We start from the raw sequence: 27971 nt of genomic DNA on the forward strand, positions 1-27971 counted from the left end.
GTGCTTGGAGCTAGCATTGCTCACCCTCTGCTAGCAGTGCTAGGTCATAGTGCAGTCAGGTTGAAAAGCAGCCATATTACGCTACTTCTAACAAAGCTGCAAAGAGAAGTGCAAAAATTGGGGCCTTCAAATTAACACGATAACTGTAAAGATGCTGTAATGCTCCTTATGAGGAAAACTTCACCGTCATTTGATCCAGTGTAATAAATACTGATAATAGCAGTCTTGAGTTCTTATAGGTTAAGATGTGGGCTACATGTAGACATGCTTTGTTTTGAGCAATATTCTAAAAGATTTAGTCTACAGGATAATTTTTTTTTTTAAACTTATGGTATTTTTTCCTACAAATAAACACCTTTTTACAGCCAGGAAAGAAACTTTATCGTGAATTTATGCTCCAGCCTCTCTCTCTCTATCCTGCTATTTCTGTCCAAAAAGAAAAAAAAAAAATCAGGCTAAGTGTGGAAGCAGCTAATCACTGACTTGTGAAAGACTTGTTCATTCAGCTATGCAAGAAGCTTTTCCAGTCAAAGTGTTTTAATTCAGCTCTGGCTGAGGACAGACCCTTGGCTTCTGGCTGGCTGGCAATGAATATACCACATCCAGCAACCCGAGTTATTTCTTAATGTTTTCTGTTTATTTCCTGTGAGAATGCAGCCTTTTCTAGGCTGCATAGACATATTCTTTGTCGTTTTAAGGGCGCTCTGTCCTAACCTCCTCTCCACTTCTTTTGTCTGTTCAGCCTTGTCTGTGCTGTTCATGGCTTTTGAACACTAAATCCAGTGTCTCACCTCCTCTCTTTACAATTGAAATGCTCCTACATTTTGACCTCTTTCACCTTCTTCAACCAGAGCTCAAAAGTCAATTATTTTCAAGCGTCCTCTTATGTTCAGCTTTATTACTACATCGAGGTCATATGGGGGAGGTTAAGGAAAATGTCATAAACATTCCTCGGCAGGCATTTCAGATTTGCCTGGGCTGATTTTCTGTTTCTGGAAGCACTGCTGTGGATACAGACAGGGCACCTAATCCAGAGCAAAAACACACTTTTCTATTGAAGGCCCTGTGAAGCTGACAAAAGCTGATAATACGGCATCAACACTCCTTCTTTTGGTTTGGGGCTTAAGCATGTTGAAGACTCCTGGGAGCTGAGGCACAAAGCAGCCATGCCTCGGAGACCTTCGCTTAATCCAGTTCTGAAAAACAACAGTAAGTGTGCTCCACCCAGTGTTGATGAAAGGAACTGCAAGTGAAGAGATACACGGCAAGGTGCACTAATCTGTTTTTATATCAACAAAGGGTCACATGTAAGGTCAACTGACCCAGTCTCATCAGTGTTGTATGAGCACCAGAGGCTTTTAAACACGTTACACTCTACTTCTTCAGCCCAAGCAGCAGCTAGCTGACATTTCTCCCTCAGAACCACAAATTTACAGCTGTGGTTAGAAGTTTAAACCCACTCATCATGGGCATGAATGCCACGGTAATTTGGTATTTTAATGCTTTGGTTGAAATGTGGAACGATTGCTCAGCATAGATCTTTTATAACTTTAAAAAGACAAGAACTAGGTGCACAAGTTTGAATTTATTTTGATTTTCTTTAATCCACACAAAGTGAAATTTATACATACAAATTTATAAATACATACACTCACGTAAATCTTTTAATAAGGTTCTACAATGACTGAACTTGAAAAGGCCAGAACTATTAACTTCTTACTACAAATGGTAAATTCTCTTTGCCTCTGTGAAGAGGATCTGACGGCTCTAACTGGATTAATACTGAGAACAGTAGCTTAGGGAGGAACTAAGGAGGAGAATTAGAGATTTAAACAAGTTTAGAGGGTCTGTTTCAGACATTTTTAAACAACTACAGAGTAAGATTATCAGATCAAATAACTGTATGCAAGCAAAAGTTCTATCTGGCCTCAGAATCCATAGAGGACTAAGGTGAGGCGTTCGAATCTAAGAACACTATCAGCTGTCAAGCGTGGTGGTGGCAGTACCATGCTCTGGGTCTGTTTTGCTGCGAGTGGTACAGGTACATCAAACAAAGGGGATGAAATAATGGAGGCCGACTACCTCCAAATTGGACACACTCTGCTTCTGCTAGCTTTTACTGTTCTTTCAGGTTTGGGGGATCAAGAACCAGAAGGCTTCAGAGGGGCTTTTAATTCATTCAGGGGTCCTAGTGGAACCCTTTCGAGGGTGGAGGTGTTACGCCCCTCTGCAGCGGCAGTGCAAGAGTGTCCAGCTGTTGCTAACTGACCACACCTAGTCAGGTGTGGGTAAAGGCACACCTGAGACAGGCTTTCAGGGAGGCTCACTAGTCTTTGCCTTGGTGTACCAGGTATTTCAGCCCACTTGCTATGTAATTTAAGATAAAACATCTTGGCGTTGACATTCTGGTGTTCGTCTCCATATTTATGTTGTGGCTTTTGAGCCGGGACCTCGTGTGGATTAGAGAAAATCAAAATAAAGTCAAATTTGTGGACCCAAGTCTTCATTTTTAAAATGAGCAAAGATGTATGCTGTACAATTGTTCCACTCTGGAAAAAGAACTGATCACAGAAATTGTTAAAAGCTCTAAATTACTTTCACTCCGATGCCCATGTGGGGTGTATATCAACTTTTGGCCTCAACTGTACATTCTGGGTTAGAGAAATTAATCCAGAAATACGTTAAATCTGCATTCTACCTAAAGGGTGCCAGATGGAGATCTATGTTTGCTAAAAAAACCTCCAGTCCTGTACAAGTTTATGGGAAATTGGCTTTCCAACTTTATCTCTGTAAACATTATTCTGCTGAGCTTCGGGGCTCAGTCATTCGTTTGAAGGAATATTGAATGAAAATAAAGTCTGTTTAGTAAATGTAGGTCATACCATGTTTCATATTCTGTGCTATGAAATCATTCGCTTATTGGCTAATAAGTCATTGTCAATCACAAGTCACAAACCAAAGACTGTACGGTTGCCACGGTGCTACAAATGGGTTACTTTGTAGATAGCTCTTACCACCTTGTGAAACATGGAGTAATCTCTTTACACCATCACCTTAGGCCTCAGTTGCACAGGTCTATAGATGTGTCAGGAACACCATGGGAAGGTCCTGGAAAGATCCCCGTTCTCCACCAGTTAGAGACTGGTTGCTGGCTGTCACTGAAATCTGTTACAAAGAGGATGCTACACCAAAAACCTTGTGACTGCTTTGGTCAATAGCAAATTGAGGCGCTTGATGACCTGTCTGCATATACTCACTAACAAAGAGGGAGAGAAACTTAAAGTACAAAACAGGAAACTTATTTTGACTTCAAAATCAAATTATGCCTTACAGCAGAAACCAGTTTCAAAAGGGGCAACTTTTACTTGGAAGGCAAATGGTCACTATAGACTGTGTACGTAGCACTTTTCAGGTTCACTACCACTTTGCAATTATTTAGTGTTTGCAGACATCTTCCACTCAATCCAGGCGTGACCTTTTCAACCAATTTCTCCCAGCAACCACTCGAAAACTCGCAGAAATCGAGGAATATTCATGTTTTCTTAGCAACTGGTGGTTGCAAACCGGTTCCTAGGCTTGTGTGACTCCGTCACTCACACTTAAATCAAATAGACAAACCCACACACAGACTGGCAGTTTTAAAATGTTTATTAAAAAATAAAATAGAAAAAAAATATTTACATAAAAATGTCAAAAAGAACAAAAAGAAAAAGAAAAAAAAGAAAAGCTGGGCAGTGGTTCCCTCTGGCCACTGGTGTCCATTTCGAGGGTCACTGCTCACATGAATCAGCCAGGACACTGAGGGGCTGCCATCTTTCTCTGAACAGCAGCCACCAGTTTAAAATCCCTCATTGTATTGCAATGAAGAGGGGGGGTGTTAATATTACATTGCATCTACATGTACATGTGTATGGCAAAATCTCAGCGGTCCAAGTCAAGTATCCAACTCTCCTCGCTTCCTTTTCCGCCTCACTTTTAAAACCATCGGGAGAAGTCAGGACAATGTGGAAGAGCGCAACTGAAGCTTTGACCTAATTGTTTTGACCCTCTGGTGAGGAAAAAGGAACAAAGGAAAGTAGACGGGGTGAGTTGGCTACACCGGACCGCTGAGATGCACAATTCTTTATTCCATAGACTTCCTTGGATACTGCATGTCAGTCTTTGCTGTTAAGATTGCAGGCAACTCTAACAGAGCCAACAGCTTTCGATCCCCAATTTAATTTTTTTTGTCTCAAATCATTGCTGGTTCTGAGCTCTAGAAGCAAAACGCGGCTGTAAGAATCTCAGTTTGAAAGGGTAACTTCATTCCTCTTGTTATCAAATTACTATTGGCCTACAACTGCATGAAAGTCAGTGCTGAATGTTCAATTCTGATTATTACCCTACAGACGGAAAATTATCTATAAAAATAAAAAAATGTAATAGGGAATAATAGGGTGAGAGTGTATACGCCAGAAAACATCAAGAACTTCTCACCCTTTCCATTGGTCAATGATTTTGATTTTTCTGGTCAAATTTATTAAGTATGAAAGGAATTTGTAAGCTGGAGGTTATGATTAGCTCGTAATCAGCTCTGCCCTGTGACCTATCGGCCAAAACAGCAAACCTGCTGTGCAGTTCTGACCGACAGATCCGAGCTGCCATGGTTCAACAACAAAAAACAAAACAAAAATAAACCCAAAACAAAACAGTGCAACAGCAGTGAATGCGTGCAAGTAAGAAAAAGTCAGGAATTGTTGACGGACACTTTGGCCCTTTGCGAAGAGCACCTGCAGAGAGCAAGTCGCTCTGTGGGTGGCGCTCGTTCGTGAACGGTCGGGCGTACGATTACCAAAGAAAAAGAAAAATTCAACTGTGGTGGCGAGTCACGAGTCTTTCTCACACACGTTTCACTATGTCACACACTACACAGACTCAGACCCGACCACTGACATTAACATCCCCCTTGTTCCTTACATTTGACTGACAAGATGCAGAAATACTGGGTCTTAAACACATCATGGCCTTCATACAAACACAAGGGAGTTGTGGCACGGGTGGGGGTCAGGGGATGGGGGCTAGAGTTTACATGTGTTGGCTTGAGAAGTCTGACAGTCAGTAACATCACTCTAGTCCAACAAGCAGTGAGTGTTTTTTTTTTTTTTTTTTTTTTTTTTTGGGATACATTTTTTTTTGCTTTTTTTGTCAATGGGAAAAAAATAACCCCAAAAATAAAATACAAGAATTGACACAATAATTAGAAGAATCCACTTGCATAGTAATAACACCGGCATGTGTAGTGTTTCTGGGCGAGTCACAGCCTTCGACAGCGTGTGTATTTGTGTGGCGCGGTGTGCTCGCAGGAAAACGTGGTACACACACACATACACACCCCGAGTAAACACAAAGAAAGGCATTGCAAACAATTAGCGGAAGTACCTGGCAATCGAATACACACAAGATTCCTTAATGGAATCAAAATATAATTCCCTTCACTCAGGGTCCTTGGTTCAGGAAGAAACCCCCCACGCCCCCACCCTCGCTCCCTCCTCCTTTGTCCAGGACCACAAAAAAAGGAGAGAAACCTTATCGCTGAGCATCTAAAGTGTTGGTCTGCGCTAATTTACAGCTGCGGGCGAGAGCTGACCTCAGCCCTGGGATCAGATTTTCCACAGCCACGCCCCCTCTGACACAGCTCAGTGACTTTCTGCCCGCCATTCTTGATCTTCTAATTCAAGTCAGATAAGCTGTTGCCTTCGTGGCCCCCAATGCTCCTACAAAAAATATTAACAACAACAACAACAACAACAACTTTAAAAGAAAAAATGAACACAAAGCCTAAACAAAACAGGCTGAAAATCCTCCGGGCGGAGAGAGATATGGCCAAGACAAAGCTATCAGGCCAGCCTTCTTTTGCCAGCCTTCTCTCCCCAAACGACAAAATGAGACAACGACACATTCCCGTAAGAGACGCAAACAGATACGCGCAGTCACACAATCCTCAGGTGGCCACAAAACTTGAGCCTCTCCCTGTGCTTCAAGGATATCCCAGGGCAGAGTTTCATTCCCTCAACTTCCCCTCAGCATGCCTTAGAAAAACTGGAGCGAGGAACAAAACTTCCATAGGGAATTTTTTTCCCCCTTTTGTTGCCCACCTCGCCCATTTTCAGAAAACATGTGAAGAGAAATGATCAGAAATGCCAAGATGATGCTTTTCTGATACGGCTTCCCTTGAGCAGACCACATTTAAAGAGGAGAGAAGAAGAGGGGGGAGGGGTCATTTCAACCTGGGTCCATCTCAACCTGATGGAGAGATGCGCACACACACGCACACTTTAGAGATGCTGCCTGGGGAAAGGTTTCGTAAACAAAATTTAAAACTCTACAAAAATAAAATAACAGTATAAAAATGCCTTTACATATACACACACACGAAATTAAATAAGCTCTTACTTTAGTTTCAAAAAGAAAAATAACATTATTGCACAAAATGGAGAAAAAAACGTTTGTTTTTAAGTGTATTAACTGTAAAAAGGAAACCGTGGGCAGCTTGGCTGCAAGGGTCGAGATGAGGTCAAGTGAGCTTAGCAATACTGTCAATGCCAAGTTCCAAAAAAGTAAACCGACCTGAACGCAGAGAAGGAAGACACAATACTGAAAAAAAATGGAATTAAAGTCATGCAAAAAAAAGAAAAGAAAAAGGGGAGGGAAGGTACAGAGAGGAGGAAGATGCAGAGCTGAGGGCTGCTGTTCCATGTTGAGGAGCCCTCGGAGTAAAAACTGCTGGTCTCTGGTCCTCTTGTCTGCCTGTCCATCCTCCTTCAAGACGAACGAAGAGCCACGGCATGCAGTCGGAGAGGAGACGGAGGAAACGGCGAGGAGAGGTTTCTATCTGCTCAGGCTAACCGGCAGGCTGTCCCTCTTCCTGCGTCGCCAAGTGTTGCGGTGATGCTGCGCGTATCCACGGTTAGCCATAACAGCGTTGTTGACCAGTGGCGGATTGTGGAAGCCCTTCCCGTTGAACTTGGCTCCGTTCTGAAGAGAGATGGAGACGAGAAGAAGACTGAGGGAAAAGGATCAAGGCTGTGATCCCAACAGATTTGTGTGCGGACTTGTCTTTGTGGTTGCTCTGTGTTTAAACATGAGCAAAACCACAACACAGAAATAAATGCACGCTGGAGCTAGAAGGCAGGAACCGATATACAAGCTGCCACTGCTGTGAAGAAGTCTTTGCCCCCTTCTTGGTTTCTTTTGTTTTGCATATTTGTCACATGCACATGATTCAGATCAAATAAATTTTTATATTAGACAGAAACATAATATTTGGCCCACTCTTCTTTCCAGGATTAAATTCAGACATATTGGAGGGTTTTCCACCATGACTGGCCTGTTTAAGGACACGCTAAAGCATCTCAATCAGACTGAAGTCTGGACTTAGACTAGTCCACTCCAAAACCATTAAAAAAAAAAAAAAAAAAAAAAAAGAACTGGTTATAACCCCAGTGTGTTTAAGCTTCAGAAGACAAACTGATGGTTGGACATTTTTCTGGATTTTCTAGAGTTCATGGTGCTCAGTTAAAACAAGTCATCCAGGTCCTGAAGCTGTAAAGCAGCTGCAGACCATCACACAATTAGCACCATCATGTTTTGATTGTTGCAATGATGATCTTTTCTATAACATTCTGTGTTAGTTCCACAGCTGATGTTTGATGGGCTCAAACTTTACAAAAAGTTAAACTTTTGTCTCGTCAGTCCACAGAATATTTTCAAAAATGTGGGACAAACGTTTTTGTTTTGTTTTTTTAGTTGGCAGCGTTTGTTTTTCCTAAGGAACTCTTACTGAGGCAAGTAAGGCCAGCAGTTCTGTATTTGTTGTTCTGGGTTCTTTTGAGACCTCCTAGATGAGTTTTTGAGGCTCTTAGACTATTTTTTGGCACACCAGCCAATTCTGGAAAAGTTCATCAGTGTTTCAAGTTCTCTTCATTTGTCGACAGTTAATTGGCTGGATTCACAAAGCTTTGGAAATGTCTTTGTGACCTTTCCCAAAATAATAGACGGCAACGACTCCACGTTTCATCCTTTGAGTTTCTTTAGTTCACGGCATGATGATATGTTGCCTGTTAAGATCGTTTAGCCTACTTCACTTTGTTACACAGGAAATGTTTTAAGTGATATCTTGATTCATCAGGTCGTGCAGTAATCAGACCTGAGTGTGGCTAGTGAAACTAAATTCATTTTTCCACATAATGTTAGGTAGGTTTGGATGGGTTTTTCCCCTTTAATACTCCAGTTATCTGAAACATTTAAGTGTGACAAATATGGGGGAAAAAACCCCAAAACAAAATAAAAAAACAAAACAAACAAAACAAACAAACAAACAAACAAACAAAAAAAGCGCACAGTATTATTTGTGCTCTTCTTTGATTGAACGTTTCCAAACGATAAAGACTCACAGGATTGGACAGACGAGTCATTTCAATGCTGAAGTAAACTCTTCAGTTTTTACATTTCGCAGTCGGTTTTTTAAAGCACTCACCACTTTTTAAACGTCACCAAAACATATGAAAAGCCAGCTGCAGATTTTGTCATATTCCCTTTTAGATATATTATGCATGTGGTATGGAAAACTAATTTCCATAAATAGATGTCTGGCATTTGTATCAAAACCAAACCTCTTCATGGTGCATGCATTAGGAGGCGTGGCTCCCTCTGGGTAATGCAGCGGCCACATTGACCAATCATTACAATAAACAGCAGCGACCAATGCGGTGCATATGGGTGAAAGCTAGCTTGGTTTAGCATAAAGGCAGGCACAAGAAAATCACCAGTTTTTAAGCACTATCACAGCTGCAGCAATGTCATTAGTTATTGGAACGCAAATAGCAATAGAATTTTTTATGTAACCTGTACAGAATAATGACAGCATAAAATGAGAAATAACAAACGTGACATAGGATGAAGACGCTGAAGAGAGACAAGAAATGAAATGACAGAGTGGAAACCCTGTGTGGGAGACAAGGTTGTCTCAGTAGTACATTTGAGTGTGGTTGTGGCATCCAGCGCCTACCTTATGTGTGTGGCTGGAGTGGGGACTGGGCGGAGGCTGGGGGCTGGAAGGGGCAGGGGCATGAGCATGGGCTGGGGGGTGCATGTGGAAGAAGGGGGGGAGCCCGGTGTCTATACACACCTGTCTGCCAGGCATGGAGTGCATTGCTAGACCACCGGGCAGTGAGACGCGAGCCTGGGGAAAGAGAGGCAGAATTTAAATTGGAAATCTAGTAGTTTAGTTTTTTTTAGTCGAATACTGCAATAAAAATCTGCAAAAACCTGCACATTTTATGTCTTGTTCTCTACCCTACTGATTTAATATGCTTCATTTGTAGTCCAAATTTTAACCACCATATAATCCCATTTTACATGTAAAATTCAGGCTAATTCAGGCAATCACTGCTGCTTGTCGCCACGGCTGCGTGCCTACCTGGGAACCTGGAGGCATGAGCAGATGGTGTCCCCCCATGCCAGGTTTGCCGGTGCTCATGTTGAGGCCTGGAGTTAAAGCTAGGCCGAGTGGTGGGAAAGGCGGGTAAGCTGGCAGGGTTGGTGGAGGGAGGGGACATGGCAACGCTGAATCAGAGTCCTGATGGATCAAAGCAGAGGACATTGTTTAAAAAAACAAAAAAAAAACAGATTTCCATCTGAATACTAGAATAAAATGACAGTAAATTAAGCTGTACTACCATGAGAAGGATAAGAGGCATGTAGTTATGTCATGTGTGTGGCAACATTATCCTTTTATGCTGGATGTCAAGTGCATAATCAGAAGAAACTGTTTGGTATTTTTCAAGAACTACATCAGAAATACAAGCAGCGTGTGCATTGTTACTCGTCCTGCATGGGGTTTCTTACGTTATCAGACCCAGACAGTGAGGACACTGATGAGGCGGACGAGTGCTGCTGGGGGCTGGAGATGGACATGGGAGAGTCCGCGCTGTGGGGTGACACCGAATCCCTTTGCTGCTCATCTGACCCAACACCACCTCCCAGCACACAGTTCTCTTGCTCCGACACAGGCTTTTTGGGAGGCGACACTAAAGAAATAGGATTAGTGGTAAGAATATATATCATGCTTTAAAAAAAAAAAGCTGATGCTTAATGAGACAATTTAATAGCATCAATGGGAAAACTGCATCTATTTTGTTTTGAAACCCAATGATTTGTACCTCTGTTGTCCGGTCGCACCAAATCTCTGCCCCCCCACTTCTTAACGATCCATTCCCTGTAGTCGATCACTTCCTTGGTCAACCTGATTATCCTCCCCAATGTGCTGCAGGGACAAGATAGAAACATTTAAATAAAAAAGCTCTTCTCTTATCTAAGGTGTCAGTATTACTTTTAAATAGCTTGGATTCTAACCTTTCACAGTCTTTGTTGGGATATGACTGTGCAAGCGGGGAGACAGCATGACTCAGGACAATGAAAGCATAATTAAACACCTCCTTGACTTGCATGGCACCGTAGGAACCCCTTCCCACGTCATTACCTACAAGGTGGAGGGGAAACAAGAGAGGAAAATTTAAAAAAAAGACCAATTTAACCGGTTTTAACCAAGTTTTACATTTTCTAAAATTGTTAGTGGCTGTTAGACTACTTGTTACTTAATTGCAAAATGTGCAAAGCATGACTGATCTTAAAATGTATTATTCAACACACAATGGACAGAGTATTGGAGTGAGCTATATAAAAATACATGTGATTAAAGTGCACTATGCAGCATTTTGTATAATACAAGCTTTAAAAAAATAAACCGTCAGTGAGTGAAATGCGAAATGGGATATTTGGGCCCTACACTAAATGCCTCAACGCTTTTCTTCAGCTTCCCTGCACCCCAATAAGCTAACGTTAGCCAAAGGAGAACACTAATCACTAAAGCCAGCAAATATCAGCTCTCAACACAAGACAAAACCGAAAATAGATGGCACTCTCCCCAAAGAGTCCACACTAGCTAGCTGCTTTAGTGGGTATTTAGCATATTGTCTAAATTAGCGAGTAGTATACTGTTAGCCAATGCTAACCAGAAAAAAAAAAAAAAAAAGCCCCTTCTGGCCAAATGCGTAGATGATTCAAGACAAGGACAAACTTGGGATAACATCAGCAGGGTATTTTCTTGACTGACTTTCATTTCATTTGGAGAATATAATTAGACTATAAGCTAGCTCTGTTCTGGCTAATGCTAGCATGCCTTCTAACACAGATATAAGCTAAGCTCCAACACTGTGAGCTATCCAGCTTAGTAACATAAGGCCAGTTAATACACTCCCTGGGCTGATCAGGATAGTGAATTAACATTTTATTTTCAAGCTACTTTATCATCTAACACTGCAAACTACTACCAGAGTAACATAGCATAGCTAAATTAAAGCCAACTGGCTAAGTGTAGCTTTCAATAGCAAAAATATCTTAAAGTATTCAAAAAGTTTTCCAAATGTTTGTATTTTATGTCTGTTTTACATATATACAGCATCTTTAAAAATCATTTTATTGTTTTAAACAAATCAATCCAGGTTTAAACCTTTACAGTACCGGTAATTGGTTTAAACATTTAGCTGCTGTGCCAGTCTTAAGACGAAGACCAAATGATACTAAAAATTAAAATCAAACATAGTATGACACACTGATGACCTCTCTTTGGATCATAAATGCCAACCTGAAAATGTAGCTTAAAGTCTTATTTGTTTAGAGACAGATGGTATTTCACACACACCTGGAAGTAGAGGGTCCTCTATGTAGAGCATGGATGGCCTGTATCCATTTGTCATGCCCTTCATAATCTCCTCTTTGGCTATGTATGCGCCTCCATTTTTAATGCGAATCCCTGTTTTCAAGTAGTTGAAATTACGGCCATACAACTCAAAGAACTCGATGAGTAACACTCCCAGGTTCTCACTGGGGTTGGTGGGATCGATACGAGGATGGAGCTGAAGAGAAAGGAAAGAGACTGGATTAGGGTGTATTTGAGACAACTGCTTCACTAATAAAGATTCGATTTTATGTTGTCCTACAACAGCTAATAAACTACTTCTGCTTATGCCACTATAAATACATACATACGCACACGATATTATCAAGCAGCACTACTACAACATAAGCCGCTTCAACTGTTGTGACATGACATCCCTGTACCTGTAGGAAACTGATGACCATGAGGATGAGACTGTAGGAGCTGATGCCCCCGGTGAAGACTTCGTTTAGATCCCTCTGCAGCAGAAACTGCTTCAGCACGAAGATCAGGTAAGGCAGCACTGGATACTTCTGAAAGCAAAATGCAGGGACAGATGTGGAATGAAAATGCCTGATTCAAACTATAGATTAAGTAAGAAAACACCAGAGCGCAGCATCTTAAGAGTAAACGCAGATAAAAACAAATTGACTTGGGCTCCAGCTACATAAATCACTCAGGAGAAAGAGGGTTTCTAATGAGATATATGTAGAACTGTGAGTCAGAAACGAGACTAGACTACATTATAAGTAAAGAGATGAAATGATGCGGCTGACTAGCACGTCAATCATTATCTCATTAAGGGTGTGAATCTTTGTCTAAAGAACAGCGTAATTCATGACTCAGGGACAGGCTGGTGCTTTGATCCAAAGCGACGGTGAACAACTTTGAACGTGACGCAGTTTAATCTTGTAAACTAACTCGATTCAGAAACCACCAAAAAAAAAAAAAAAAAAACAAAAAAAAAAAAAAAAAAAAACCACTTAGAACACAAGCCCAAACGAATCCAACAAATCAATAAGTCAACTTTAAATAAGAAGTGTCTTATATAATGCTTTTCCTTATATTCATCATAAATATTGTTAAAAATTTGGATGGTCAATTTTTTATTTCCCGTTTTTGTTCTTGGCTTTGTATGATTTGAGTGATCCAAGTGATTTGATTTGAGAATAGCAGATATCCTTATACAGTCACTGCAGGCACACAGAGACGATTACTACTAGGGCTGCATGATTAATCGTTAGAAAAAAAAAAAAAAAAAAAAAAAAAAAAAAATCGCAATCTCGATTCATACTTATGTGCGATCTCATTTCCAAATGACAATGATTTAAAAGAAAAAAAAAGAAAAAAGGAAAAGAAAAAAAGACGACGACTGTACCGCATTTTTTGTTTTTATGTTTATTTGATGTATTTTGATGTAGGCTAGGCAGCGCCTGTATCACCTACGACAACTGAGGAAGTTCAGGGTCTCTCCAAAGATCCTCAGGATTTTCTATACAGGCGCTGTGGAGAGCATCCTCACACAGAACATGACATCGTGGTTCGGGAATAGCTGTGTGAAGGACCAAAAAGCTCTCCAGAGAGTGATCCGTACAGCAGAACGCTGCTGCAGGATTGCTCTCCCCCCGCTTCAGGACACCTACACCAGGAGATGCCGGACTAGAGCAGCGCAGATACTGAAGGACCCGTCCCATCCTGGCAACAAACTGTTCCAACTTCTGCAATCTGGTAGAAGGTTCCGCATCTTCCGGGCAAGGACAGAGAGACTCAAGAGGAGCTTCTATCCCCAAGCCATCCGTGCCCTAAACACATACACCCGCCCTCTCACATCATCTATAATTGACTGAGACAGGACTCTCTTCCAGACACTCTAAACCAAGGGACAATGTACATTTCAATTCCTTTAACTTTAAATATGTTTATATTGTCTATCCTGTAAAATAGTCAGATGTCTATTCATATTAATCTACAGAATTCACCTGCTTGCTGCTACTACTGCACATTCACCCAGTGTGTGTGTGTCTCTCTCTCTCTCATATTCACACATATATATATATATATATATATATATATATATATATATATATATATATATATATATATATATATATATATATATATATAGAGAGAGAGAGAGAGGAGCGTGTCAGGCTACATTTCACTGTGTGTTATACTTGTATAACTATGCATGTGACAAATAAAGAACCTTGATTTATTGTTTTTATGTTCAGTCTCAACTGTTACGAAGTTGATGTGCAGTTAATAAGTGCAATAAATATTTAAAAAAACGTGATTCTCATTTTATGCAAAATCGTGCAGCCCTAATTACTACTGAAAGTAATGTTTTATTAGCAAGTCAACGAAGCTAAATACAGAAACTTTCAGTCGTTCAATGTACGAATTGTTACAACCCCGACTTCCAACTGTCAAGCTGCCAACTGGGCCAAACTTTCTAAAAAGCTATCAATATGAGCTGCGTGTGATAATCCAGAGGGACCTGTTTTTTGATTTTCCAATTGAAAAGGCAGCACAAGCTCCTGGCAGAATGTGTGTATCTGTGCCAGTGGAGCAGCAGAGCGCTGTCAACTTTTCAAATATCCTTTTAAGGAGTAAGAACAAGACTGCGGGATGCACTGAGGCACCTGGCCACTAGGGGTGCAACGATACACAAAATTCACGGTTCGGTTCGATATTTTTTCGATACAAAAAAAAAAAAAAAAAAAAAAAAACAACGTTCATGCCTTTTTAATTTGTCATTTATTAAATTTTCACGGCACATTCTGCACCACATCTCTGTGCGTTCATCATTTGTTTGAAGCCAGCTCACCTCCTGCAACTACTTTTCCGAGAATACGCTTTTGTGGTTCGGACTCCTCCTGACATTTCTTTGGAGGTGGAGGAACATCACAGTAATTGCTTAAAGGAGCTTCTTCGACATCTTTAAGAGTTCTAAACAAATGTCTGTCCTCCTCCTGAAAATCTTATGTACGCAAACACGCGTTGCAACTTCTTATCTTGTGCGTGTTTTTTATTTTGACAGCGAATGCGCACCTGCGGACCACTTATGTGCAGCCCTGGTTATTTAGCTCGTCATATTGCAGCCACAGAAATTCTTTTGTCCATGAAACCATAAAGCTGCACTTTCTTTTTGCCTTATAGTCTGATTTGTCATAACTTTTCCGTTTTGTGGTAAGCTTTTCTTTGGCTGTCACTTCTTCACCCTGACCTGTCTTATTTGGCTCAGCAGAACTAAAATATATATCCTGCTGCTTTTACACACGGACTCACATAACGCTCAGCGATTCTCTGCGCGATGAACGTCTCACATGTTTAAGCTTGCTGCGGGAGATTTCACTTGTCATGTTTGCATAGTAAGCTAACGATTGATAAGACGACGTCAGAGGAATTGGTGCACAAATTATCATCACTCACAGATCAGTGCTGTCGCTCTCTATACACAGTTCGCGCGATTGCAAAGTGAAAGCAAAAAACAAGCGCAAATTCAAACGCGACTTCAATATGTCACATATTGACAGTGGCTCACCGATGCCAATGACATAATTACCCAGCTACATTTCCGAAAGAATGCAAAAACATTGACATATATTTTTCCTTCCTACGATAGCCCGACAGGCAGGGCAGAGATAGATTTTGGTAGCGCGACAGAAAAAAAATCGCTAGCCCCGGGACGCCGGGCTAGAGATTTTGCAAGCCCTGTATCTGATTGAGAAATCACTCATCTGTGGAAAAGAGTTTATTACAGAGAAATGGCTCTTTCCAAAATAAAAGCTATACTATACGCTTCTTCTGGGCTATATTCTCAGCAGCATATTAAACATATCAGGTCCCCATAAGGAGAATCATGTGCTAACGGCTGTCTAAATGACTCGCGTAAAGTTTGAAGAATGCGTGCTTGTTGTTTTTTTCTGCTTCCACTTGTCTTTGCACTAGGATGATGTCGGAGTAAATGTGCAGTCATATTCGTTGTGTTCCCACTAGTGCTTTCAGGTTAATCTCGTTAAAATGACCTTAACGCCACAACACGGCAAATCTCCGTTAACGAGCTACCCCTGATAGCCCCGTGCATGGGGCTAGACCGCCAACACGTTAACGAGCTAACTGTGCTAACACACTAGTTCCCACCCATGTAATTAAGCATTGCGTGGCACATCCAACATACTGTTTTACTTTAGTCCATGACGCGCTTACCTTCAGGGTCATACGTCACATGAAAACCAAAATAGTTCCAAACGCCAGATCTGAATGAGGGCGGGGGAGGTTCAATTTGCCATGTTGCAAGGAGAGCTTAACTTCTGTCTCGCTAGCTTGCCCTGCGCTCAGTGAATCTGCGTTCGACTACTCCACCTAGGCTGCACTGTCGAGCGCAGATCCACTGAGCGCTCAACACAGCATCGTCAGAAGGAAAGTTGATCAAATAAATTAAAAATTTTGTATTGTTCGATACATGTGCGTACCGAACCGAAAGCACTGTATCGAACGGTTCAATATCGATACGAGTATCGTTGCACCCCTACTGGCCACCATGTGAAAATCAACTCTGAGGTGACCTTTCAATGACAAGACTGCACCGAGTCTGTCACACCCACATGTTCACAACATCAGCTCTCTGGGTTGGTGTAGTTTGTGGTTGTCAACAGCAGGCTTTCTCGCTGTGACGTGCATTCCCAGCGATCGCCGTTCCAACATGCAACCACGGCAGCAAACAAAAGCCCCAACAAAATCTGATAGCTCGCGGCAGCAGCGGCACCTGGAATTCCTTTCCCGCATTAGTTCCTAAAACTGTGACTAAAGTGGGCATGGATCAAACTCGAGCAGGAATTTCTGTGCGAAACTCACCTCTGCTGTGCAGATTTAGCAACAAGAGCTTCAGCAGGACACAGACTCTGACGGAGTTAAATGGGGGCTTGACGGAGCGATGTTGCTGGTTCTGTTCCAGCTTCACTTTGGACATGAGATGAGCCGGTACAAGATTGGAGTGAAGTAAAGAGTAATGGTTTAAACTGCTGGGTAAGCTATATTCAAAGAGGGAATTTCCAATTTCCACCTCACTGCAAGACAGCAATTATGTGACTCCAGTGTTTTTTTTTAAATTCAAATATGAAAACATGACCTTTTCCTGCTCTCTTCCTCCATCTGAGTGTATTCCTTCTACTGTGCACTGTTGCCTTCTGGTCTAAGTCAACAAAGAAAGCAGTACCAGAACTACACATAGCCATGAAGTTTGACTTTAGACAACAAATTATAGGAAATAACTAAGTCTCCCCCTCTGTGCCTGGTACGATTTAACACATTGCTCATAAGTAAGCAGCAGCAATGCAAGTCCCCATGTTAAAAACAGCAAATAATATGCCTTGCTGTGAGCTAATTCATTTAGCTAACAACTTGTCAGTCCATCACTACACCAAACATGGCCACTCCTAGCTCCATAAAGCCAGCGCCCACAACCAGGCAGCAGACTGGTGAAGTGTGTGAGTGGGGTAGTTATTTGTGCTACTGCAAAAATAGGAGAAACATCCACAGCCAGCAGCCAGCGAAGCCCTGTGAGAGTGCTTTAAGATGGAGGGGTGATCATCAAAGAAAGGTCAAACAGTTTCCAGTGACTTTCATGTGTTTTTGCTTCAGAATCCCAGCTCTGTCCGCAAATCACAAATGCATCTTCAACCAAAGCCGTTGATCTAATTTGCAGTTTTAGGGACAGTGATCTGGTTTAAACCAAAATGGCATAGGTTCTAACTTCATGCTTTGTCCAGCTCTCCGTCAAATTTGATGAAAAACGGCTTAGTTTTGTGTGTAATCTTTCTGACACACAAACATATATGAAGTAATACCCCGTCTGTATCGCCAACCATGTAAAATCTCCAGCGCTGAAGGCACCTCTCACCTTCATGTAGCCTTTAATGAAGCTTGCAGCCTTGACTCCAGTCTCTACGTTAAAACTGATGTCCACCTTGACGTCAGTCCTCTGGTCGGTCAGCTTGATGATTGGCACCTGAAAGATGAAGTGAAATGGCTCAACAAACACTACAGTCATCTCTGTTGCTTGTGGGGCTCGCACACAAGAATTTCACTCGCATGTGCTGTGCCAGTGTGCCTGCACATGTGATGTGACAATAAAAGTGATTTGATTTGATTTGATCTTTCTGTAAAAACATGCTCACTGTGTCCTGGAACACAAAGAGGAAAAAAAGGAACAACTGTCCCAAATGACAAGCTTTTAGAAATAAAAGCTAATCCAAAAATGAAAACTCAGCCATTAACTACTTATTATCATGTCAGTCAAGAAGGCACTGAAGCCTGTGGTCGCTTGCCTGGTTGTGTGCACAGCCCACACGACGACTGTGCGGGCCACTGAGTTGCTGTTTTCAAATGTATCCCTGCAGGATAGGAGCTATAAACACCTCCGAAGTAGGTGCACACATTAGCCCGAGCTGCAGAGTGATGGCTTTGACACAATGAAGGGAAGTTGCTGTGGAACCGAAATGAGTCGATAAGTAAAGTATGACTGACCTCGGCTGAACAGATGACGGCAAGTTTTCATTTTGGGTGAACAAGAGCAGACAAAGTACGCACTTCAGCATTCGCATCATAGTGGTTTCCAAAAAACAGCAGACTATTAATCAATAAAGAAATTGACAGAAAGTCCACCACAACTCAGGAAATGTGTCACCTGTGAGGCAAACAGATGGACGACACTGACGGTGTCTCACAGGTTAAAGTGGACATTAAAGGGAATAAGTCAAAGCTTTATACTTCTGGGCACTGGAAGTGCACAAGAGCTTTTTGGTGGCAAATTTTGTTTGCCTGGATTTCTTCCAGCTCTCCTCTTGATTTCTCTTTACTGGAGCTACAAGCATTTATTAGTTAGTGTGAAGAACTATCATTTTATCATTAGGCCAAAGCAATCAATTACTATTTTATACACAGGGTGGAAATTTATCATGTAGTTCCTTACTGAGAAATAAGCAGTTTTTAATTTTGACATTTATGTTAATTTTCTGAATTGTCTTTATTAATCCGTCTGTTTCTGTAGAAACATTTCACAAGTTTCTTTTGTAGAAAATACTGAGCTATAAAGATACAGATGTCATGTAGAGCCCAGCTGATACAGCAGGTGATTTAACAATGTGACGTATTTGACAACTGATTTTTTTTGAGGCCCACAAAACAGATTTCCATCAAGTTTATTATGAGTTTCATTTATGTTTTCCATTTTCTTCAAATACTCTTTTATGCTACTCCGGACTCTGTTGCTAACCAGGAAATTGCAGATATCGTGTCAACAAACCATGCTTTTCATTTAGCAGCCACTGTGAATGGCAATACAGTAGGGCTGCTCGATTATGGCAAAAATGATAATCACGATTATTTTCACTGAAATTGAGATCACGATTATTTGACGATATTTATTTAACCCTTTAAGACCTACTATAGAACCAAGTCCACCAGAGCTTATATTATTTTTTATATTATTTCAAGTTGCTATACATCAATTCAACTGTTATAGCCCATATTTTAATAATATGTATGCATTAAGTCCATAGTAATTACATAAATTGCAAAAAAGTGCAATAAACTACAAAAAAAAATTGAAAATCGCTTTTGTTTTGTTTACATATATTTCTACTTGGAGAAATTTAAGAGGTTTATCCCTCAAAACTTTAAATACAATAAAGTTGCAAAAAATAGTTTCCCACCACAGGAAATTTATTTTGAGTGTCTTCATAGTTTTATTTTGGAGATACACCAATTTTTATATACTGCAGGAAAAACAAAAAACAATCCTATGATGCAAATTTGCAAAGAAAACAGCATGTGCATCATTTCACTGTGGGAAGTGTTACGAACAGCTGATAGGAACGGCAAAGCGTGTTTCTGGAATATTATGTTTTTGTTCCTGCAAGCGCTTTTTATGCAATTTTTGCAAAGCTATATGTGGAACGAAACCGCGACCGAGGACAAGCTGATGGCATCAGATGTAAGTACAACTCCTCCGGTTTCATATGCAAAACAAATTATTGCGCTAGCTTACGCGGTTCAGGTTCTACAGGGATTTAAAAATAGTTACGCAAAACGGAGCGTGCTGCTCTGACCGGCTTTAAAGGGTTAACAATGACTTTAAAAAAATAATATAAAATAGTGTGCAACACCACTGAAGTTTTTTTTTTTTTAAACTCTCTTTTCAACCAACGGCAGTCACTCTCCTCTCCAAATAACTTCTGCTTAGCTTTCCGAGCTTCCCTCGGGTCCTCTTAATCAGCGGTCTCCAACCTTTTTTGCGCCACGGACCGGTTTATGCCCGACAATATTTTCACGGACCGGCCTTTAAGGTGTTGCGGATAAATGAGGGAGGGGCTAATAATCGGCTCAGTCATTTTTAATGATTGTTGAAAGCCCAGATCGTAATCGTGATTAAAATTCGATTAATTGAGCAGCCCTACAATACAGTTAGATTTGCAAGTCGCCAATCTATGGTCCAACAATAAATCAGTGCGACTCGACTAGCTAACAGGTATCCAACTAAACCTATGGGATAGTTTGGACTAATATATTAGAAAGCATTTTTCACCGTCAAGTGTTAGTTTTTCTTTGTTTTGTTTTTTTTAAGAAATACCAGCCAATAACTCGTTAAAGTCTTCTCAACCAGCTGCAATAAAGGATCAGTTGCTGGCCGCTATGAACGCAGAAAATAGCCAATATTGGCTGATAGTATTGTCCCACCAATAAATCAGCTGTGCTCCAGTGTGATGGCCCAAATGCAATGACATGCTATAGGTGCACACAGGCACAGAGTGGAGAAGCACGACCTGCTTGTCTCTACTTACTGTAGCCTTGTCCAGCACTTTAATGGAGTTAGGGTCGGCAACTTCATGCTTGCGAAGAGCTTGTTCAAGCTCTTGCAGTGGCGGGCGCTCCCACTTCCCAGTCACCATCAGGTCAATATCACTAAGGGCAAAAAACATACATGAACTAATTTAAACAAACATTAGTCCTAAAATTTAAATGACCTCGCAGCAAAACAAATCAGGAACAAAATTAAGTTGGCTATTTAAAAACTGAATAAATTTAAATCCTGCTCTTACCTTGTTGGAAGGTACAGCCCTGTGCTGAAGCTGCCATATATTTGGACCTGGTAAAACATGGTTACAGAAGTGTGAAAATGACCGAAATCACTGTCATTCATGGCATACAAGCTGACGTGTTACAGCTCTTCACATCACATTTTAACCATAAAGGGCTTGGCAACTTGCAACAACTACACTTCTAGCTCATTTGCGGTGGTGCTGTATATATCCAGTTCAAATGTTTGCAAACGACCAGGACTTAGGCATTTCCGGCTCCCTACTTCAGAGACTGTAAACACTGCCAAGTTAAGTACGCTGCCAAATTAAGTACACAATAGCAAAGAACAAAAATGCTGTGCTTGAGGGCTGCAAGTGAATGCTCTCCAAAGGAAGCGGAGTCATTTCCTTTTCCATCAAGGCAAAAGCACCACGACAGGCCAGGGTAAATACATGGAAATGAAAAGGGAGGCTGGGACAATCTGAGGCTTGATCCATTTACCTGACAATGTGGCTCACAGCAGAAGTGGTGAAGACTGGCAGCCAACAAATCACTGCTGCGCGTGTTTTACATGATTAAGCAACGAGAGAGGCGGTGCATCAACCGCGCCTCGCTGTACTCTTCTCAACCAGCTGCAAGATCCTCCATCACCATTTCTACACCTCTCAAGTGCGAGTACAGACACTAATTTTTCTGTTTTAAAGAGTGTCTCATAACTGCTTTCCAGTTAGTTAATTATGTTCTCATTCCTTCTAAGGAAACTACAAAACAGTGGTAGTATGAGGTCAGTTTTTGTTGGGTCTGACACATAGTACTTTTGTTAAAGAGTTTGGTCAAAAGTGTGAGTAAGAGATCGATGCCAATCTCACGTCTGTCTGTTATTTAGAAAATTAAAACTAGGAGTCTGTTTGTTAGCTTGCGGTTTAACAGGAGGAGGGGTGACATGTGCCAGACTGAAACTTGGACGTGCACACCTACGGTCCTGTGACGCTGCCAGGTAATTAAGTCACTAAACCTGGCCAAAAAACATCCGAGCTGACTAATCTCTCACGCCCAATCACACTTCCTGATCGCAATAACTGATGTCATCTCTTGTCCAGTGATATTTCAAATGTCATATTAATACATTTTGTCTTTATAGTTTTTGAAATGTTTGTGCCTAATTTAAGCTCATTTTTAAGGGTTGTAGCCTAATGAAATTATTCAGTCAAAAATAAATAGTTTTTAAAAAGCACTAGCCGAATTTTCAAAATTTAAGCATGTTCCTTTAAATAATAAAATCATTGAATTAAAATGTACAGCTGTTAAAGGAGGGTGTAGTGAGAGCAAGGCTGGTATGCATAGATGTGCACAGTTAAAAAACAAACAGTTGGTGCTCCACCTGCTGTGGATCCAGGTTAGTTTCAAAGACTGCCAGCTGCGGCCCAAAAAGATCAAAGGTAGCGTCTTTTTCCCAGACAGAGAAAGAAAAAATAAAATAATAATTATTTAAAAAAAAAAAAAAAAAAAAAGGGGGGGGGGGGGGGGAGAGACACTGTACTGTATTGAAACATTTGATAGTTTCAGCTATGATTTAGGAACACTGACAGGATATCAGTGAAGTCTCTGATTTATGCTGATCCAAACAAACATGTGTGCGTGTGCATGCGTAACATACATCAACAGTAGGCCACAGCTCCTTGATGACCACCTCTATCCGGTTCACCACCTCCTTCCTCATAGCTGCCTCCTCTGGCCGAGGAGATATGTATTTGTAGAAATCCATCACCTCTTCGTGGAGTCTGGACAAAAGGACAAATAAGGGTTAAGTACAAGAATGAACTAAAAATAATCCAACTACGTGGTCACTGCTCTGGAAAGGTTCACACTGCTACTGCCGATGTATACATGTACTAACAAAGCTCATGATTACATGGACACTGCAAACTGAGAAACACTGCAACAGCTTATTAAAACATAATCGATGCCACAAGCAGATCTCAAGGTGTAATGAATATGCACCTCAGCCTGGTAGTGTTACAGCACTAATGAAAGCTTCCCTAATGAAAATGAACTTCGACTTGCAAGAGTGTCACAGGGTTCAAAACCTTCAGGAAGTGGCTTCTCATTTTAGCAGGTACTGATCGTCATGTTCAGTGTTTAATATGACAAATGCGGCAGGTGGCGGATTGTATCAGCTGTTGCTAATGAACCTCAACTCTACAAGTGATTGATGACAGCCCCCACCCCCAAAAAAGCATCACTCTGTAACATCCCGGTAAAACCAGATCACGAGTAATGCTTCTTCTCTGCACCACAGTGTCATTTGAGAAAGCGCATTATCCCAAATAAGCTGCCATGTAAGGGGACTTATACTCAGTTCCAGCTTTGTATTCTTATTCTCAGACTCCAGATTAGCTTTTCACAATTCACACATCAATATAATCCTTAATCATCTTACACTGGTCCCCAGTTCATGCTCTGTCTGAAGGGTGAACAGAAGGTTTGAACAGCAGGTGGGAGGGCTGGGAGATGACCATATTGGGGATATCTGCTCTCACTGACATCATAGAGAGCCAGGAGTAGAAAAAAAATAGTGTGTTTAAAACCATCTGAGCCCAAGCTTTCAGGTCACAGAGGTACATAAACTGACCTCAAACTTTGTTTAACGTTTCTATCATTGAAGCATTACATATGTGAGACAATGAGAAAAGAATTTTAGGTCTCCAAGTATTTTCAGACAGTAAGTTTTATATTATATTGTTAAAGTGATTAAAATGGGTAATATTCCAGTGGAGTAAGAGTTACATTTAACAGTTGCATATTATGTTCTTTGGACATCTAGGCAAATTTTATTTGAAATCGCTGACGGCACATTAGACTAGCATGGGCCCACTTTAAATTAGGAATCCATTAGCTAGCAGTGACCCTGTTGACTGATATCAACATACTGGAAAATAAAATGCCATTAACCAGTGTCGCTGGCCCATATGCATCAGCTGTGGTGCTGTGCGATACTGCAAATTTTGTTATGATCCAATACCGAGGAAATGCAGCCATATTGCAGACACTGATACGTTTAGTGCATCAAACGGCTTATGCAGTGGAGAACACTGTGTCATGACTTATGAGATTAATTATCAATAATTTGTAAACTGAACATTTTAATTTTTCATAGTGGATGTTTGAGATTTTTGAGGGGGTTTCTTACATTTCCCCCAAAAGTAAAATGTTAACACAGTTCAGTGGGCTACATACTGAACTCGGAGAATACAAACAAACGATCAATCCTATTCCGCTAGTATCAATCCAATACCAGTGTTGGGGTTGGGTCATTTAGACTGATCTGACCACCTGTAATTGGCTGTGTCGCAAAAATTTTAAGATTCCTTCTTTTAAATAAAAAAAACTAAAAAAAAAATTAAAAAAAAAAAAGCTGCGTAGATGTTACTTTGTTATTACTATGATCTGAAACAGGGATGCAATGATTTTGAAATGACAACAGATCAATAAAATAACAAACTTCAAACAGTCTTATTTTGAACTGGTGCCCTCGTTTGATCAAGAAGCTACAGCTGTTATTTCAGCATATCAAACAGATTTCTTGGGAAAATGGAGATAAATATTGGATTTGACTGGAAGATTCCCAATACTGTGATAATGGAAAACTCAATTAGGAAATCTGGTCTAATTGTGAAGTCTGAAAATGCATAAATATATTTTGAAATTGCAACTTTGTAAAACCACGTTACTAAACCTGCCTGCTTCAGTAACAGTCAAACTGAAATAATTTGATATATTTGGTTTTTGTTAAAAAGACAAAACATAAGTTTTTCTATGCCTTTATGAGAAGTCTCTTAGATCAGTACCAATTTAACCATCATAGATTCGGCTAACTGTAGCCCTGCCCCATATTGTAACCACCAGGCCAAAAATAAGCCTGAACTAAAGTGGTCAACGTGCAGAGGAGCTATGCTTTGCAGAATACTCATCTTCACTGAATACATTTGGCTTACGGAAAGACAACGGCACAACACACACCTGAGGTTTTGAGTGGAAATTGACCAAGGTTTAAGCAAAACACTGGAGGGCCAGAGTAGGCCTGGGAGTCTCCCAGGCCCGTTGTTGATATGGATTTGTGTTTGACAGCAGGGCACACATAATGTACAGATTTCTGACCAGTTAAATGCCTTCGAACAGAGGAAGTCTGTTTGACCCATTCTTTTTTTTTTTCCTAGGAATGCATGCCACGATGCCAGTGTGAAATACAGAACAGGGGGGGACTGTCACAATCAATTACCAGAGCCCTGAAGAAAATGCACTCAGCCCCATGGGCCCACTCCTTGGTGAAAACTCTGTCAGCAAACCAGTCAGTCCAGCATGTATCCATGCTAACCGTCCAACGATTACACTCCACACAGCCCACAGTTAGAATAATAGCTATTACCAGAGCCATCCCTGACAAGCAATCTTACAGTAAACACTCCACCACAACATACAAGTATTTTTATGTTCACACTGTTCCAGTTTGTAGTGAAACTCCCTCTCTGTGCAGAACTTTAAAGGGCACCCCTGAAGGCAAACCAAAGCAACACTAGTCGGCACACAAGCTGAAACTTGTGTCAGAAAACTTGTAGAACCACGAATTACAAGATGAAATTCACTGTGGTTTCAGAAGAAAACATTCATTAACAACTTCAAATTTCTCAGCTCACTTAGATTTCACTGCAATTGGGAAACTCTGCATCACGCATGTGGAACTGCTTTCGTGACAAACACTGTTTCGTTGTTACAGAAGAGTCCCAGATGGGTGCAAGCAGCCATTACAAATATCACAAATTCCTGCAACACATTCAGAAATTCTTCGCTCATTTGTTTCAGGAGGGCTTTGGTTAGTGCTCAGTTATACTTGAAAATCAAAAGCTATTCAGTTAGTGTTTTTATTACACCAACAATGCAGATATTGCAAATTTAAACAACCGTTATTTACCATTTATAGACATTAATTTTAGGTGAACTCAATACTAAGAAAATATAGCTAATCTGTGGCTAAAGCGAGTTCCTGGAAACTGATTTTAATCATACTTCAGTACTCTGGGATCCACCCTGTATGTTATGTCATATTGGCAGATCTCTGCAAATAGGGAGTGCACCCAAATTAACTTGGGCACAAAGGTAATTAATTCTGAACTAAAGTACGTACCTTGCACATAACTAGTCCTTTCCCCCACAAATTGTATCGAATTATGTTTAAAACAGTCAATATTGAGAATTAATCTCGCAGGTTTCACCTCCCACGCTCACTGTCAGATTGCCAGATTACTTTTCGGATTCACCACAGCAGATTGCTAACAGGTTAAGTGCAGTTGTCCATATCGTTCAAATTAAGCTGGTTTCAACCTCGTCAACAAAAAAAATGTTGTAAATAGATTATCATATTTAATTTCTAGTTCTGTGTAATTACATTTCACTGGAGGAATAAAAAGGTTGTAATTCTGTTTTAAACAGTTTTTCCCGTTAAGTCCAGCCTGCATAGGAAACCGTTGGGTAAATTAGCTTTAGGCTCCTCGTTTAGGCTAACTAACGGACTACATTTAAAAGCAGCGTATCCGGTCGGCACCTTCTAAATAAATAAACCATTAAGAAAATCTACTCAAACTCGCTTCACGCCAACACATTATTCAACACTTCAGAATACATTTTATTGCTTTACTTAATAGTTGGGCTCGACAGCTTGTTGGAATTATCGTGTTCGGTAACGGCCCAGTTTAACCTTCTGAATACCAAATCACGGCACTTCCGGTCTTTTTCTGGCCGTCTGCGGCTGCCTTTACGCAGCTGTAACGGTTAGCTAATCAGCCAACGGCAAGAAGAAAAATGTCCAGCTTACTCTCCAGTACTCAGTGTACCGCCATAATCCAACTGCATTGCAAAACAAGAGTATAATATATAACTATACTGTTTATATTGCCAAACAGACGACAGCGTCAGGAGACGTTTGTCAACTTATTACAGCTTATTTCACCACAAATCAGCGATGCGGTTAAGTCACTCACCCGAGTACCCCTGGGCTGTACTCCCTCGTCTTCCAGGGCGTGCAAGTGCTCGCATAATTGCCATTAGTGCAGTTAGAAATCGAATAATTCATCCCATAAGTGCTCGCCTTGTTGTCACTTTTCCTTCGGCCCGGGTGGTGACTGTGTGGTTGATTAATAGGTACAGAGGGGTGAACCTGATGCTGGTTCACGCAAATCTGCTGTAACTTGAAAGCCTGGTGCTCCTGCGGGTGACGGTGATGGTAAAGGTTGACATTATTGTCCATGCTGTCTCTCAAGTTGAAGAGCAGGTTGGCACCCCCGACGTTATTATTAATACTCCCCGTAACATTTCTATCCATAGTCCTCTCGAGTGAGCAGCTGGAGGGGGGACTGTCCGTCCCGGATTCCTGCGAAGACGACGAGGCAGATCCCGTTTTATGGGACGCAGTTTTCCCCTCACCTGGCTCGCTGATGTTCGACGGGGTTAAAGAGTTGTGTACGTTCCTGTTGGACAGTGCTCTCCCCAGCGGAGGAATCGCATTGCCGTTACCGCTACTACTGTGTGCAGCGCCGTTCGTGATGCTACGATGGCTGCTGCCGTTGCTCAGGCTTCCTGTAACGTTACCGTTGCTGCTGCAGATGCTCTTGCTCGAAGCCACGGCGGTCGCCACATTTTTTAAAACCGCATAATTCACACACTGGTTGTGGTTTTGATTGTGGAGCTGCTGCTGAGCGGAGAGAGTCCGTACTCCCTGAGAGGTCTCCCAGACGTGCATCCATAAGGCGTTCGCAGGTCCTTTCTGTTCGGGCTGAATCCAAGCTACCCTCGGATCCATTCAACTTCTTTCTCTGGTAACCCCCCCGACAAGTCCCTAACACTTCCGAGCCCGTGATGAACCTGCGCCGCTTCTCGGACCTTTCAAAGGTCGCTACGCTGTCCGGGGTTACGAGAACAGACACGTTTGAACATTAAACCGAATTAGGACCATTGATAAAGTGGCCCCCTTTTACACCGCTAGCTCGAAAATTTGCTAGCCGATTCCTACGGGAATTCAATATGGCGTATGCTCTTCAAAATCCACACGCATGCGTCCTACCAGGGATTTCTTAAATGATTA

General features: G+C 41.3%; 1 protein-coding gene across 1 annotated transcript; it reads right to left on the reverse strand.

Annotated features, from left to right (window-relative positions):
* Positions 1–3630: 3630 nt before the first annotated feature.
* tent4a (terminal nucleotidyltransferase 4A) lies at positions 3631–27968 on the reverse strand. Its single transcript, XM_082520672.1, has 13 exons — positions 26872–27968; positions 22494–22617; positions 20857–20903; positions 20599–20719; positions 17658–17765; positions 12160–12288; positions 11741–11954; positions 10393–10519; positions 10200–10303; positions 9886–10067; positions 9458–9616; positions 9047–9220; positions 3631–7014 (listed from the first exon to the last, which is right to left on the reverse strand). The coding sequence occupies exons 1-13, from the start codon at positions 27687–27689 to the stop codon at positions 6868–6870; spliced, it is 2454 nt and encodes an 817-aa protein (XP_082376798.1). The 5' UTR covers positions 27690–27968; the 3' UTR covers positions 3631–6867.
* Positions 27969–27971: the final 3 nt, after the last annotated feature.

Source organism: Aulonocara stuartgranti (genome assembly GCF_965226115.1).
Source record: "Aulonocara stuartgranti genome assembly, chromosome: 22".
Taxonomy (NCBI): Eukaryota; Metazoa; Chordata; class Actinopteri; order Cichliformes; family Cichlidae; genus Aulonocara; species Aulonocara stuartgranti.

Bases quoted from the DNA above. Each gene is read 5' to 3' on its own strand.
- tent4a (XM_082520672.1), bottom strand. From the start codon at position 27,689: ATGGATCCGAGGGTAGCTTGGATTCAGCCCGAACAGAAAGGACCTGCG. The intron at 17,766-20,598 runs GTAAGTAGAGAC...TTCATCTTTCAG, and splicing joins AAGTGCTGGACAAGGCTACA to GTGCCAATCATCAAGCTGAC. The intron at 7,015-9,046 runs GTAGGCGCTGGA...ATCTCTCTTCAG, and splicing joins ACTCCAGCCACACACATAAG to AACGGAGCCAAGTTCAACGG.